This window comes from Phocoena phocoena, chromosome 11, assembly GCF_963924675.1.
Source record: "Phocoena phocoena chromosome 11, mPhoPho1.1, whole genome shotgun sequence".
In the NCBI taxonomy this organism is placed as follows: domain Eukaryota; kingdom Metazoa; phylum Chordata; class Mammalia; order Artiodactyla; family Phocoenidae; genus Phocoena; species Phocoena phocoena.
The window spans coordinates 15,655,226-15,671,903 of record NC_089229.1 but is presented as its reverse complement, the minus strand read 5'-3'; the positions used below and the strand labels follow the sequence as shown (position 1 = coordinate 15,671,903).

The 16,678-nt window shown below is 37.8% G+C and overlaps 1 protein-coding gene across 5 annotated transcripts in view; it reads left to right on the top strand.

The window, feature by feature from the left end:
• Positions 1-16,678, top strand: part of RIC8B (RIC8 guanine nucleotide exchange factor B) — a 117,297-nt gene that overhangs the window by 77,520 nt on the left and 23,099 nt on the right. For all 5 annotated transcript variants that reach the window (XM_065887375.1, XM_065887372.1, XM_065887374.1 and 2 more), the window contains one exon: positions 8,934-9,078. In XM_065887375.1, the coding sequence (XP_065743447.1) occupies positions 8,934-9,078 (145 nt within the window). The remainder of the gene's footprint in view (positions 1-8,933; positions 9,079-16,678) is intronic.

Sequence of the window (16,678 nt, the reverse complement as noted above, 5' to 3'; positions counted from 1 at the left end):
ACATGATCCACAGTAGGTTGGACCCACAGTTAGTTTGATCTGTGGATGTGGAACCACAAAATCAGAGATCAGACTATCAAATTATACACAGATTTTTGACTGCATGAAGGGTAGGCATCCCTAACCCTAGCGTTCCTTAAGGTGCATGCATACACACACACACACACACACACACACACACACCTCCTTTATCTATTCATCTGTTGATAGGCACTTAGCTTGTTTCCATATCTTGGCTATTGTGAATAATGCTGCAATGAACATGAGAGTTGAGATATCTCATAGGGATTCTGATTTCATTTCCTTTGGATATATACCCAGAAGTGGGATGCTGGATTATATTGTAGTTCTATATTTAATTTTTTTAGTAACCTCCGTAGTGTTTTCCATAGTAGCTGCACCAATTTACCTTTCCACTAACAGTGCACAAGGGTTCCATCTTTGCCACATCCTTGCCAGCACTTGTTATCTCTTGTTTTTTGATAAAAGCCATCCTAATAGGTGTGAGGTGATCTCTCATTGTGGTTTTGACTTGCATTTCCCTGATGATTAGTGATGCCGAGCACCTTTTCATGTACCTGTTGGCCATCTGTATGCCTTTGGAAAAGTGTCTATTCAGGTCCTTTGTCTAATCGAATTATTTGGGGTTTTTTGTTATTGAGTTGCATTCATTGAATTCTTTTTTTTTTTTTTTTTGTGGTATGCGGGCCTCTCACTGTTGTGGCCTCTCCCGTTGCGGAGCACAGGCTCCTGACGCACAGGCTCAGCGGCCATGGCTCATGGGCCTAGCCGCTCCGCGGCATGTGGGATCTTCCCAGACTGGGGCACGAACCTGTGTCCCCTTCATCGGCAGATGGACTGTCAACCACTGCGCCACCAGAGAAGTCCACATTCATTGAATTCTTAAACTTCATTTTTGATTAACTGGTACAACCACTTCAGTTACTGTTAAGATGGTATATTAGCAACATAATTTGATCAATATCGTTACAATGATAATAAACACAACTATTATGTATTCATGTGCCAAACATTCTATGCCATAATCTCATTTAATTCTCATAAGGACTCTCTAAGGTAAACATCATTATTATTTCAATGTCATAAGTGAGGGAAGGGTCTTATCCAAGCTTATGCAGTAGAGCTGTCTTTCCATTCTGCCATATTTCCTCTCATAATACAATTGACCCTTGAACAACATGAGTTTGAACTGCCCAGGTCCACTTATATGCAGATTCTTTTTTTTTTTTTTTCTAATTTTATTTATTTATTTATTTATTATTATTTTGGCTGCTGTTGGGTCTTTGTTGCATGCGGGCTTTCTCTAGTTGCAGCAAGCAGGGGCTACTCTTTGTTGCGGTGCTCAGGCTTCTCATTGTGGTGGCTTTTCTTGTTGTGGAACACAGGCTCTAGACGTGTGGGCTTCATTAGTTGCAGCACGCAGGCTCAGTAGTTGTGGGTCATGGGCTCTAGAGCACAGGCTCAGTAGTTGTGGCTCACAGGCTTAGTTGCTCTGTAGCATGTGGGATCTTCCCAGACCAGGGCTGGAACTCGTGTCCCCTGCATTGGCAGGCAGATTCTTAACCACTGTGCCACCAGGGAAGCCCTGCAGATTCTTTTTTGATAAATATGTACTACAGTACTACACAATCCATAGTCAGTTGAGTCCACGGATGTGGAACTGCAAATATGGAGGGCCACCTGTAAAGTTATAGGAGGATATTCAACTGCGTGGAGGGCCATCACCCCTAACCCCTGTGTTGTTCAAGGGTCAACTGTAATTATCTTCAACTGTTCTCATAGACTAGTTTATTTAACATCTGCTCTTTTAAACAATTCAGTTATTTCATGACTATGAAAAAAGATATTACATCTTGACATTGACTGGAATAGTGCCTTGCATATAGTAGTCTGCAAATACTGGCTGAATTAAATCGATTTTTCTGAGCTCAGAAATTAGCTGTATTTAAAGTATGATCATATATACACACACATACATGTAAATCTAAACCACACATATGTATCTATTCATCAGAAAGTATTTATCAAAATATAAATACATCAAAATCTTATCCATTGTTACCTCTTAAGTGGTAGAATGACTGGTGACTTTTTTTAGTTCTCTGTATTGTGTAATTTTTCTACAATGAGCATGCATTTCTTGTGTACATGTAAAATTTTTAAGAGGGGAAAAATGAAGTTTATTTCTTCCATAATTACATATCTAAATATATATTACATACCTAAATACATAAATTACATATCTAAATATATATCTAAATAATTTTACATATCTAAATACATAAATTATATATATAAATATAATCAATCACCTTACTAATGAGTTGGTGTTATAACAAATATGGTATATACATTGATAAATGAATCTGTTAATTGTTTTTAATTTGATATGGTTAGCTTTGTTCCCCCTGGGACCCAGTATTTGAGGTGTCATAGTCCTAACTTTGAGCCCCAAACCCATATTAGCAAAATTGTATCTTTTTCATTTGATCTTTAACAATTCTATATATATTCAACTTCTTTTCCTTCTAGTTTGATTTTAATAGTAAAAGTATTCTTCTGAAATAAAAGCTTGCTTATTCAACAAATACTTTTTGAGCTAGACCCTGGGAATACAAAGGTATACAAGATAAGCAAGGTCTCTGCCCTCCTGTTATTTACTTTCTTTATCAAGGATTACAAGCTCAGATGCCTACAAAGTGCCAGGCTGGTAATAAAGTAAGTCAAATGAACGGAACATAAGATGATAAATGAAAACCGACACTTAGCTAATTGTTGGGGAGATCGTGGGTTGGGAGTGGAGGAACAAGAGGAATGTGGGAGACTGGAAAAGGGACCTTGCTGCTCTTTAGCTCCAGCTGATTGTTACCGTGAAGGAGCATGTGGCCAATGTTACCAAATCACCCAGATTTTTCAGGAGAGTTTTTAAATGCTGTCAACTAATTCTAATTTAAAACCTTCTGCCCCCCACCCGCCAAAAAATTTTATAGTCATCAGATTTTAGAGTTTGGGTTGGGTTTGGAGGCAGGTTATATCAAAATGAAATAAATTTAAGATAATTTATCAGAGTGACTGAACTTTCCTCTTAAAGATGTTCAAAGCTGAGTTTGAAATTTAAGGTACCATGACCAAGGCACAAAGTTCAGACCACTAAGTAGAGACAGCAAACAGCAATCAAATTGGGTTAGGAACACAGAGACAAGATTAAAAAGGAAAATTGAAATGGGGCAAGATACAAAGACCAAAATTTTATGGAAGACTTGGCACAGAAAAAGCCATCCAAGTGCCATCTGTGCCAGGCTAAACTACATCTCCAACTGATAGCAACCCACAGGTTAACTTGTGCTCATGCTACTGACTTGTTTTGTTGAGCGCTGACAAAACTAAATTCTTATTACCTGCCCTGCAAATTGTGTACTTTATAAGGGGTTCTAAAGACAAGCCTTACATAGTTTAATAAAAGAAAATAATTTGTAAAACACCTCCCTGCCTTTGTGGGGTATTCCCCTCCTCCCCAGCCCCCGCCTTTTAACACATTTGTTAACTCCCAGTGTGTGCTAGGCGTTGTGGTAGGGAAGGAGCTGAGTTGCAGAGATAAATAAGGCTTGAACTGTCTCAGCACATAGCCCCACACCGTTACATACTTACTTTTGTCTCATTTATTTCAGTCTCAGAGGAATAGGTGTCTCTTTAGCTTGGAGCTAAGCAATCTCCCTCTGCTGATGATCTTTTCCCTTCCTGTCTTCTCAGAAGACTTGCTTCATCAGTTGTTACCCTCTTTTCTTTTGTTTGTTAACTCTCTATGTTTTCCTCAATCTATATACATCTTCATGTCACTGCCTTCACATGTTAGCGTCTTGAAAGACTGATTTGTTCTTCTTTTCAGTATCTTCATTACCCACTCAGGCTTCAGCTTGCTGCAAGTAAGGCTTTTCCACCATTCCCCACTCCCCAGATGCCACTGAAAATGCTTTCAGGAAGGTCACAAATTAACTAATTTTCAAAAGGAATGTGTATTTTTTAGTCTTTATCGTATAACATCTCTCATAACAGTTGACACTATTGACCACTGTCGTTTTTTCGGTGCTACAACACACTCTTAGATTTCCTTTGACCTTACCTCTCTGTTCATTCTTTTCAGTCTGAGTTGCTAACTCGTATCTTTGTCCACATCGACTTGCCAGCATTCCATAAAGCTCTCTCTGGCCCCATCTTCACTTTGCATTGCTTCCTGAGCTGTCTCTTCCCCTCACTTGGCTTCTGCTTCACCCTGCTTTGGGGGGATTTCCAAATCTGTGTCTCTCTTAATAAACTACTAAAATAATCCTATCCCTTTGTTTCTGGTCAGGTTTTGTTCATTCTGTCTTACACAGGGCTAAGAAAAGGACTGTTCTAAAATAACATATATAATATTGTCATTCCCGCTTATAAAACTTTCCGTGACTCCTTGTCACCTACATGGTAAAATCTAAATTTTACCTCCATGGCCTACCTCTATAGTGTATCCGAAATCCACTCCCTACCCTGCACTTTCTGCTTAATCACACTAAATTCTTTACTCTTGCATGATTATACTGCACTGTTCCTTGGCATATCTCCATAGCTTTGCAGATGCTGTTCCTTTTGCATGGAATGCCTCTCCCATCTTTGTTAGCATAGTGAGCTTTATGTATTCTTGAAGATCACCTTAAGCAACATCTGTGTGAAGATCATCTGAGGTAGAGTTCATCATTCTCTGCTTTGTACCATTGTTACTTATCTCTGTTAATACTTTTGACATTTGCTATGTTGTAACTTTTTGTTTATCAAACTTTTATTCTAAACATTGAGTTTCTTTAGGTCAGAAATCTTGTCTTCATCTTTGGGTCCCCAGTGTTTCAACAAAGTACCTTACAGATAGTAGGTACCCCATAAATGTTTAATGGAAGGCCAAATATTTACGTTGTCTATGAATTCAGTATGGTGAATACACTGTCTTGTGGACTTCTCCATACAAAGGAATAATTGTAGGATACTATGGTAAGCACCATATGAGAGGAATGTGCCAGGTACTGCAGCAACCTGAAGAGCGATTGATTGGTGTGGAGAAAGTCTTTACCTAAGAGAACAGAGGAGTGGGAAGCAGCGTTGGTATGTACAGAAAAGAGACTAGTTCAAAGTGTGAGGAACCCACAATGCACAGGAGTAATAGGAGATGAATTTGGGAAAGAAGGCAGGTGTGACAAAATGAAGATTCCTTTAGGCCCTGTTTTAGAACTTGAGCTTTAGCCTTTGGGGGAGATTTTAGAGGTTTTATCCAGGAAGGTGGTAACATCATATTTTTTGCTTTACAAAGGTATAACAGCAGGACTTTCCTGGCGGTCCAGTAGTTAAAACTCCGTGCTCCCGATGCAGGGGACACGGGTTCAGTCCCTGGTTGGGGAACTAAGATCCCACATGCTTTGCAGCGTGGCCAAATAAAATAAAATTAAAAAAAAAAAGAATATCAAAGATATAACAGGCAGTTGTGTGGAACCAGGAATGGAGGGGTGTGAGACTGGAAGTTGGAAGACTAGTTAGAGGAAGCTTCTAGTATAGGATTTCAAAGAGTCACAGCATTTAACTGAATGGAAAATGATTGTGAATCCTTCTCTGTGTAACAGAGAAGGGGGAATGGTTTCTGGGTAGAATCTGGCTCTGCCATTCTTTCTCCATAGTAAAAGAGCAAAACCCCTTTTTTTGGTTTTCATGGTAGAGTATGATAAAACCCACATCTACATAAGCAATAATGCCATTACTACCAGCGCAGTTCTGACTTTGCAGTGTGCTGCTGTGGTTGCTTTCCTCTGTTCATAGTGCCTTCTAGCATCTTGATAAAATAATGGTGAAATATTTCTTGCAGCTTTCTGACTGAATGCTGTTTTGTTCATTTCTGCGGCAGTTTCATTCTAATTGCATGGATGAGTACTGTGACAAAGAACAAATATATTTGTGTTTCTTTTTTTTTAAGGACCACTCAGAAGATCTTTTGTTTGCCTTAGCAACTCATCTTAACATCCAAATTCAGTCCATTTTCCTCTTACTACCTTCACAATATCAAACAGGATGTTATACAGTATATATGAAAATAGACTAAAAAGTAACTAAAAACACTCCACCAAATAATATAAATCAGAACTTCACAAAGAAAATGCCTCTCACTGTGTGGATTTTGTAGTCCATTCGTCTCCTCTTCCCCAACCCCCATTTTTAAGTATTTTATCTCATTAGCAAATGTTCATTTGATTTTTAAACTATTGGCTATAGCCTTGTCTACTATTCTGAAAGCAAGGTATGTCTGAAACAGTCTTTGTAACCCAAGCTGTCACAGAGTTGACACAGAATGTTTGTTCCAGTGAATGAGCAGTAAGCACTATTTTCATAAAAGTGCTAGAGATTTTTACTATTGAGTAGCTTCCAGGAGGATTTTCTGCATAAGAAAGTAGGTTATTTAGTGTTCTGCTGACTTCTTTTTAACCTATTTTGGCCTTTCATAAACTGTCTTCTTAAGCTGTTTTAATGTCTGGCCACTGTACGTGGTTATTTACATTTTGTGTCTTTCTTACTGTTATTTTTAAAGTATATTTATTTAAACCATTTATTTATATCATCTCAGTTTAGACTTTCACATTTTCAGTGAATATTTCTTTTCTGGAAGTGCTAAACATCATATTTGTTAAAAAAAATAAACCTTATCCAAAAACTTAGAGTATTATTGTCATGTGGGTTCAGATGTATGATCCTTCAGCCTCAGTGACTTTGTATCTGACCATGTGGTTAAGGTCATGAATATTAAGAATATCTGTATATACTGGATATTCACTTCCTCTAATAACCCATCAAGAATCCATTAATTTATGTAAAATCACTCCATCTTGTGGAGGCAAGAGGGAGCATATCAGATTTATTCAGAGTTTTCAGATTACACCACCATGATCCCTCATTAAATTCTAATATGACTCTACCCAGCACCCATTGAGAATTATTATCAAAGAGACCATGGTTACCAGTAGATTTTAATGTAGAAAACAGTTAAAAATGACTAGTGTAAAACTTTATTTAGTCTACTTGTATTATTAATCTGTATTTCCTTTTGCACAAATTTCACTAGTTTGCTGTGTCCTTTGAAAGCAGGACTTCCTTTTATTTGCCCCCAATTACCTATTTTCAGTGTCAAGGGAGGTACCCTTTTGTTCAACTCTATCCTGGACTATTCATCCTACATCCTATCCATGCCCTTCATGGTTTCATACTCATTATATATATCCCCTTTCCTTAACCACTTAGTTCCTTATCCACTGCCCCTTTCAGGTCCCCAAAGTCATTTTAATTGCCCTCTTCTGAATCTTCTCCAGCTTTATTTTTTCTTTTTTGAGGTAAGTTATATGAATTACAGTAGTATTTCAGATGTAGATTTTACTAACGCTTTATATGTGAATAAAATACGTAGTGTTATGTTTTGTTTCCTACAGTTGTCTTTAGAATGACATTTTATTGAAAGCCTTAAGTAAATTTTGCCATTTTTTATGTTTTGATTGAATAGTGTTCACCTTGAAACTGTACCTGAAGAAAAGAGTTTCTAAATAAAGCTGCTAAATATTCCTTAGTATTTTCCTTAAAGGTACTTAGAAATCAAAAAAATTCCTACAATTCAGGGTTCCCCTTACATAGCTGAACTGATGACAAGTTAATACTTACACAGGACCTGCACCAAGTGCTTCACTGGGCTTTTTTTTTCTTGTTGTTAAGATAAGTCTAAAATGATCATCTAAAATGATCCCTAAAGGACTTCCCTGGTGGTCTAGTGGTAAAGAATCTGTCTTACAATGCAGGGGATGCTGGTTCGATCCCTGGTCAGGGAACCAAGATCCCACATGCTGCAGGGCAACTAAGCCCATGTGTCACAACTACTGAGCTCACGTGCCTCAACTAGAGCCTGCGTGCCGCAAAACTACAGAGCCCACACGCTCTGGAACCCGTGTGCCACAACTACAGAGCCGACGCACCATGGAGCCTGTGCGCCACAACTAGAGAAGAGAAAACCCACATGCCACAACTAGAGAGAAGCCCGCGCGCCACAACAAAAGATCCCGCATGCCTCAACGAAGATCCCGCGTGCCGCAACTAAGACCCACGCAGCCAAACATAAATAAATAAATAAATCTTTAAAAAATAAAATAATTGTTTTACATATTACTAGGGGAAAAAAACACATTTAGTTTGTACCAGCTACTTTCCTAAGCACCTTGCATGTATTAACCAGTGAGGCAGATATTATTCTAATTGTCTGTATCTGAAAACTGGAGTAAAGAGCCTGCTAGTAAGTGATAGAGCCATTATTAAGGTCCAGCAATTCCTGGCCTGCCTTTCAGTGGGTATAATGTGCTTACATATTGTTGCTGACTTCTTTGAAAAAGGAGTAACTTAGCCTATCCTATTTACTAATATCCTTAGGTTTTCTTATTTCTTATTCTCTTTCCCTCTAATTCCTATAAAAGGAATAAGAAAGATTTACATTATGTGCTATATTGGTAAAATGTCAATCTGGCTTTCATTAACTTTCTAATCATCATTTTTCTGAAACTGAATAAAGAAATCAAATTTGTGATCAAAAACTTAAAACACCACCCTTACCAATGGCCTGGCGGTCACAGAAGCCCCACTCCTGCCACAAACTATATTCAAAACAGCTTCATTTGAATTTCTGATACCTCTGAAAAAAGGTTTTTGGTCCTCAGAGGATGTAGGATCACTACTACCACACTTTGGAAACCCCTCAATTTTAAGATTTACTACCATGGCATATATCTCTAGCCTCCCTGTGTTGGTGAGTAGTTGGTGATGATAGTGAGGACCCAAGGATTCCTGTCTAAAAACCTATTCTGTTTTTGCAGTGGATAGCCTGCTGAAATACACTGGCTATGGGAATGCTGCAGGACTGTTGGCGGCCAGGGGCCTCTTGGCTGGAGGAAGAGGAGATAATTGGTACTCAGAGGACGAGGACACAGACACTGAAGAATACAAAAATGCAAAACCAAAGTATAGTATCATGTTTCTTTTCACCTATGTCTGCCTTTGAATTGATTATTTGCCTTTCACTTCCTTTGGCTTTCATTTTCCAAGTATTTCTCTTCTTTTGTGGATTTGGAAGCTTTCTGCTTAATAGTTTTAGAGGCAGTTTCATAGCTAGTGCCTTAGAGGGTGACTTCAAGTGATTGAGGAAGGATAATATTGCAAGAAATGTTCTGCTGCATGTGCTCATTACCCTCTCCTAAGTATTAAGAGAGGTAGTGTTTTTAGATGTCTACCATCATATATTTAAAGGATATTGTTGCTTATTTTGTGCTCTCCTTTCCATAAGTTGAGATTTTATAAGGTATAACCAAGACCAAGTATTTAAGTTGGTTATTTGATACTTCAGTCTTTCTCAGAAATCTAAATGTAGGTTCCATACATTCTGATATTTCCTCTTGTGTAAAAGCCCTTATGAGTCAGTAAAGTAAAGCAACAGGGCACATTACTAGCAAAAGGAAAGAAAACTGGCTCTATGGTAAATTTTAATCAAACACTTATGGAATCATCTTTTAACAGAGGCATTAGTACACTTGGATAGGCAAACCAGAGACTCTATCAAAGTTTTCCCTGAGTCAGTGCTTACAAGTCAAAGACACTAATCATCTCTTATCCCGAAACAAATCACCTCTACTTTTCTACTCCCCTTCCTTTTCATCCCCCTCTCAACTCCAATCCCAGGCAAATTTCTTAGTTTCCACTTATTAGGAGTTAACGTGAGCTCAGTTTTCTGGTTTTCATTACTGAATGTTAAAAGGGTGTGCCCTTCCCTATTGATGATGATATTGACATATGCTGTTTTCTATCCACAGTCTTCTAGAGTGTGATGTGGATAATGTAGTAGTTGATCAGGGATAGAAAAATCATTATCTGCAAAATTAGACCCTTTTTTTTAAAGTATAGATTGTGCTTTGTTGAAATGAAAATAATAGGTTGTCAGAAGGTAAAAGAAAAGATCATTCCCTAATGGCCTGTATTCTTGGCAAATCAGGTCTGAGTAGGTGGTGTTACTTGTGGCATCCCCAGGGCTATCAGCCTCAACAGGATCTAGGAGTGTGTCCTAGAAGAAAAAGACTTTGGGGGGAAAAAAGCTAGCAGTGGCTCTAAGCAGTAAGTTCTCAAGACTGCCACCATGTAGATGTTATAAGTTGGGCACCTCTATCAGGTATTTGAAGCTAAGATAGAAAAATAATACATTAATCTTTCCATAATTATAGAAGTCATCATTCTAAATTATTATTGCTAGCTCTTAATTTTTCCATCCCATAAACTATATTTCCATATCAGTTTAATATTTTCTGCCTCTCCATTTGAGACATTAAAATATAGCATTTAAGGAGTCTCATATTTTTAAATGAAGGTAGAAATTACATTAGGCATTCATTGTGTCCCAGGGTATGTGGATACAGTCAACTAACATAGAAAACTCTTGAGTACTCATGAGTGGTTGATATCATTGCATCTCAATGTGTGTTGTTGATTTTATTTGGTAAATGACTTCTAAAATGGTATTGGTCATATATCTGGCAAACACAAGAATGCTACTATAATAAGAAAAACCTCAGAAAAAATACAAGAACACACTGGGTCTCTCCCAATAGTACGGGAAATAGAAATACATTACATTATGGAAGTGATACTAGATTTCAGGAAAGCACTGTTTGTTTAAATCAAGGACCATGATGTTTGATATTATTATTGTTTTGGCTTTCTGTCAGAAAGATTCTGTACTTAGGCTTATTACATCCCTGGTTGGAATGTTCTTCAGCCTTTGGACCTGGCCTATATCATTAATAGGAATGGTGCGTTAGTGTGGCCGGAATAGTCACCATTGTGAGATCTTGTTGTGTTTCTTAAACATTGCTCATTGTAAGTATAAATATGTTTTTCTCACATAGCATCACATCTTCCCTCTTCAGATACATTTGCATCTGCTTTTTTCTTACATCTTCCCTCTTTCAGGTGCAACAGTGTAGTGGGATGTTTCATTTGTTAATTTAAAATACTTATTAAAATGGTCCCCATGGAAGGGGTGGTGGAAAAGTACTTTGCAAGCAAGACAATCCTTTGTGTTCTGGGCAGTGATGCACAAGCTCAAGGAAAGGAAACTTCTTACCAATCTAGTCAAGTTTATAAAGTCAGCATTTGAAAGGATGACTTAGTCCCCTACCTCCTGATTACTCTTCACCAGTCAGTGTTCTCAGGATCACAGTCTGCTTCTCTTATGATGCACTTATTCACAAACAGTGCTAGCATTGGCAAAAGCAGAGAAATTACCCGTCATCCAGTTGACCCTCGTCCCATTGTCAAAAATGTAAGTGGATTCCGATTAATGCACCAAGGTAACCTGTAATCCTTTAGTGGAATCTGAAACTAAGAATTGTATGGAGCTTACATTCAGGCTATGAGAGACAGTTAATATCACAACAGTCCTTTTTGTGTCAAAATAAATGTATTTAACGGACTGGAAATGGCTTTCTGCAATTAACACACTTAGACAAAATACTCATAGAATCAAGTACATGCCACACAGGTTTTTGGTGTATGTCTAGCCATGTTTGTAAAAAGTTTTCAGATAAGCTTTGGTCCTGTATCAAAAAGAAACCAAATTTCTAAATTCTGGCTTTATACCCATTTCTTTTATGCCTCTGAGCATGGAGGCCCCTTGACTGAATAGGTGGTATAACATAACTGATTACCGTGGTTTGTACATCATTCCAAACATCAGTTGAAAAATGTGTACGTAATGACATTTGGCTCATTTTAGACCAGTTGCTTTCAGGCTAGGTGTGGTATATAGGAGCCTATGGGTCCAAAAAGGTTTATTTAAAGGGCCACTGTATGGAGGGGTGGAAGGATGGAATGGCCAAAGTGGGCAGAACTCTAGGATGTCCCATTGTATTCTTAATACCCCACACTAGTTCGTAATCACACCCAGCAGATTAAAATTATTCTACTAAGCAACTCAGGGGTGTTTCCTTCTTGACCATGTATCTCTCAGCAGCAGTAGCTGTGGCAGCAGCTGTATACAGTTTCTTCAGCACAAAAGACTTTATTTTCTTTTGTCAAAATTTTGTTATGCTGCTTTAAGTCAAGTCCCATTATAATTGTGTCCATATGTTGGGGCTATACAAATGAAGAGATAGCTTTGTTTTTAATATTTCTTGAAGTAGATGAACCAGAAACAGGACTTGAAGGTTTTTCTTTTTGCCTAGTTTAGACTGTGATGGTATACTTATGTATAATAGGATGTAACTAGCCTTTCTAGGAACTGAAATTTATTTACTGTAGGCAATCATGAAACAAAATCTAAATTCAGATCTCTAAAGACCGGAATCAAAAATAAAATTTTGCCACTTCTGCCATGTATACTGGTTAACCAACCTTTGTGATGTTTGCAATCACACCAGTTTTGCACTTTCAAAATTGAGTTCTCTAATTTTTCTTTTGTATTTTAATTTGGGTAAATGGCCAGCAAAAGGTGTGTTACCTGAACCTACAATATTGAGCTTTGCTTCAGGTTTCATTTCCTACAGATTCACAACCATAGTTTTCTATATCCTTTATATCAAGGATATCACTCTTAATCCAACAGCCCAAGGTAGGAAACATTATAAAGCACTATAATTTAAAAAGGTATTTTGGAGCTTTTTTAATTGCCTAGGTGCAACTTGGTGTATCTATATGTATTCAGTATGTCTATTTATATGGATGATACATAATACTTAATAGTTGATAAATAAGTGAAAGAATTACACCACATTACCCTATTTCTTTACATTGCTAATAGAATGCAAAAACTTGGATTAAGATGTTGTTTCATAATTTACCCTACTCTTTTAATGTGGAATCAGTTTTATATTTATATGGTAATTCTCAAATTACTTGAGACATTTTCGCCTCAGTCACCATTATTAACTGGTGTCTCTTCAGAATACCTTGTATCTGAATTTAACCATAGCAAACTCCACGAAACACCTAGTGTTGCGTGGCTTTAGCACATGCAGCTCCATAGTGACAATTTAACTTAATAGACTAACTCACTGGATCCAAGGCCTTCTGGCTGGCTTACTTACCAAGTAGCTCACTTATGCTAATAATAGCTGGTATTTATTATCTAATATGTGTCAGGTACTGTTCTAAGAACTTTCCTGATATTATCTCGTTTAATCTTTACAGCAAACCTTTGGGCTAGGGTTATCTCATTTAATCTTTACAGCAAACCTTTGGGCTAGGGTTATCCCCATCTTACAGATGAGGAAACTAAAGCTCAGTGGTTTCCAGAACTTGTCTAGGGCACACAGTTCATGAGTGGTCAGGTGGCCTAACTCCAGAGCTGGTGTGTTTTGAGATTTTTGTGGTTGTTTTTGAGGTAGACAAAGCAGGTTTTACTGTGCTTTTCACTTTGCCTTCTTATTTTGGGGGTAAAATATACATAAAATTTACCATTTTGAGCATACATATCTGTGGCATTATATACATTAATGTGCAACCATCACCACCATCCATCTCCAGAACTTTTCATCTTCCCCAACTGAAACTCTGTATCCATTCCCTCTCCCCACAACCCCTGGTAACTACCATTCTACTTTCTTTCTCTATGAATGTGACTAGGAACCTCATATAAGTGGAATCTAAGAACCTCATATAAGAGAAATCATATACTTGTCCTTCTATGACTGAGTTCACTTGGAATGTCTTTAAGACTCATCCATATTGTAGCATGTGTCAAAATTTCCTTCCTTTTTTAGGCTGAATAACATTCTATTTAATGTATTTACCGCATTTTGTTTATCCATTCTTCCATCAGTGGGCACCTGGGTTGTTTCCACCTTTTGGCTGTTGTGAATAATGCTGCTATGAACACGAGTGTACAAATATCTGTCCCTGCTTCAAGAGTCCCTGCTTTAACTTCTTTTGGGTATATAGCCAGAAGTGGAATTGCTAGATCATGTGGTAGTTCTATGTTTAATTTTTTGAGGAACTGCCATGCCATTTTACATTCCCACCAGCAATGCACAAGGGTTCCAGTTTTTCTGCATCCTCTCCAATACTTATTATTTTTCTGGCTTTTTTTTTTTTAATCTAATAGCCATCCTAACAGGTGTGAAGTCAAAGCTTGTGTTTTAACTGCTACCATATTCTTCAAAGCCAATCAAAGGGAGAGATGATTTGCCTCTCCCATAATTTCCCTGTTCTTAGAGCATCTATTATCTTTCTTTGATATAACCAAAATAGAAAATGAGAAAATATGTTTTTTATAAACCCTGATATCCCTGAAAGCTAAAAGTTCTATTCAGTTCATTCTAGTTCACAAAAATCTGTTAGGTAATTCTGGCTCTGCCTTCATAATACATTCAGAATCTAATCACCCCTTACTGCCATCACTGCTACCTACTCCAGTCCAAGCTAAACTTTTCTCTCCCTCCAGGATCATTTTAAATAGCTTCCTAACTGGTCTTGTTGCTTCTATCCTTGTCACTCTTCAGTCTGTTCTCAACTCAGTAGCCAACGTGATCCTTATAAAATGTAAGTCAGACATCACTGCTCAAAAACTCTACAATGGCTAAACACCAAAAGTCCCTGTAGTGATGTACACGCACCCTTTCTCACTGTACTCTCACCACACTGGGCTCTTCACTGTTTGTCACGCTCCAGACACACTCTTGCCTGAGGCTCTGCATCACTGACTGCTCCTTCTGCCTGGAATGCCTATTCTCCAGATAGCTGCATGTCTTATTCCCTCACCTCCTTCATGTCTTTACTCAATTATCATCTTCCTAGTAAAGTCTGTCCTGTTCCCATATTAAAAATTGCCACACTCCTACCTTTACCCCTCCACCTTGCACTTCCTCTTTTTCCTTCATAGCACTTATTACCTTCTAACATACCATATAATTTGCTTATTCATTTAGTCTTTTTTCCCCACTAGAAGATAAACTCCATGAGAGAAATTTTTTTATTCATTGAGAGGGCCCCAAAATAGTGCCTCACATACTGTAGGCACTCAGTAAATTTTTGTTGAATAAATTTTTTTGAGTTGTTGAATAAATTTAAGTTGGTCAGCCCCTTCTCAACATTAGGATACCAAGACAGTTGAGGTTCCTGCCCTCATCAAGCTTCACATCTAGTTGGGCAGTGGGGCCAGGGAATGGAATTCAAGAAAACAGGATATGGTAAATTTCCACTCTGCTCTTTTGTTTTTGTGGAGTGGCAGATATTATGGAGAGTTTTTCCTGGAAAGACATTTCTAATTTCATGTGCATATAACGTCTCCTTTCCCACCCCACCTGCCCCCTTCTTCCATGATCTGGCACACAAATGCCTTTTCCTAAAAACCCTGATCCCTTTCCTAGAGGTTACAAATTGACAGTCCATAGGCTACATTTAGCCCACAAGTAGGTTTTGCTTCACTTGCCTGATGTTGTGTTGGTTATTTGGTTTTATGTTTTTTTGCTTTACATAGGGCTTCTTAAAATAATTTAGAATTCAGATATTTCAGATGAAAATCTGAATTTCTAACTTCTTTTGAAAAAGTGGAAGTTCTGATAACATTAAGCCTGCATTCTCACATGGTAACTGACTGATGGAGCTGAGTGACTGTGACCCCTATCATACCAGGCATAAGCTCCTTTGATTTGATAATGTATCTTTTTTCCTTTTTGAATTTTATTTTTTTATACAGCAGGTTCTTATTAGTTATCCATCTTATACATTATTAGTGTATATATGTCAATCCCAATCTCCCAATTCATCACACCACCACCACCACCCGCCACTTTCCTGCCTTGGTGTCCATACGTTTGTTCTCTACATCTGTGTCTCAGTTTCTTCCCTGCAAACCAGTTCATCTGTACCATTTTTCTAGATTCCTATATGCGTTAATATACGATATTTGTTTTCCTCTTTCTGACTTACTTCACTCTGTATGACAGTCTCTAGATTCATCCGCATCTCTACAAATGACCCAATTTCATTCCCTTTTATGGCTGAGTCATATTCCATTGCATAAATGTTCTTTATCCACATCTTCTTTATCCATTTATCTGTCAATGGGCATTTAGATTGCTTCCCTGACCTGGCTATTGTAAATAGTGAACATTGGGGTGCAGGTGTCTTTTTGATTTACGGTTTTCTCAGATATAGGCCCAGTAGTGGGATTGCTGGGCTGTATAGTAGTTCTATTTTTATTTTCTTAAGGAATCTCCATACTGCTCTCCATAGTGGCTGTGTCAATTTACATTCCCCCCAACAGTGCAAGAGGGTTCCCTTTTCTCCACACCCTCTCCAGCATTTGTCATTTGTAGATTGTCTGATGATTCCCATTCTAACTGGTGTGAGGTGATACCTCATTGTAGTTTTGATTTGCATTTCTCTAATAATTAGTGATGTTGAGCAGCTTTTCATGTGCCTCTTGGCCACCTGTATGTCTTTTTTGGAGAAATGTCTGTTTACGTCTTCTGTCCATTTTTGGATTGGGTTTTGTTTTTTTGATATTGAGCTGCATGAGCTGTTTATATATTTTGGAGATTAATCCTGTGTCCGTTGATTCATTTGCAAATATTTC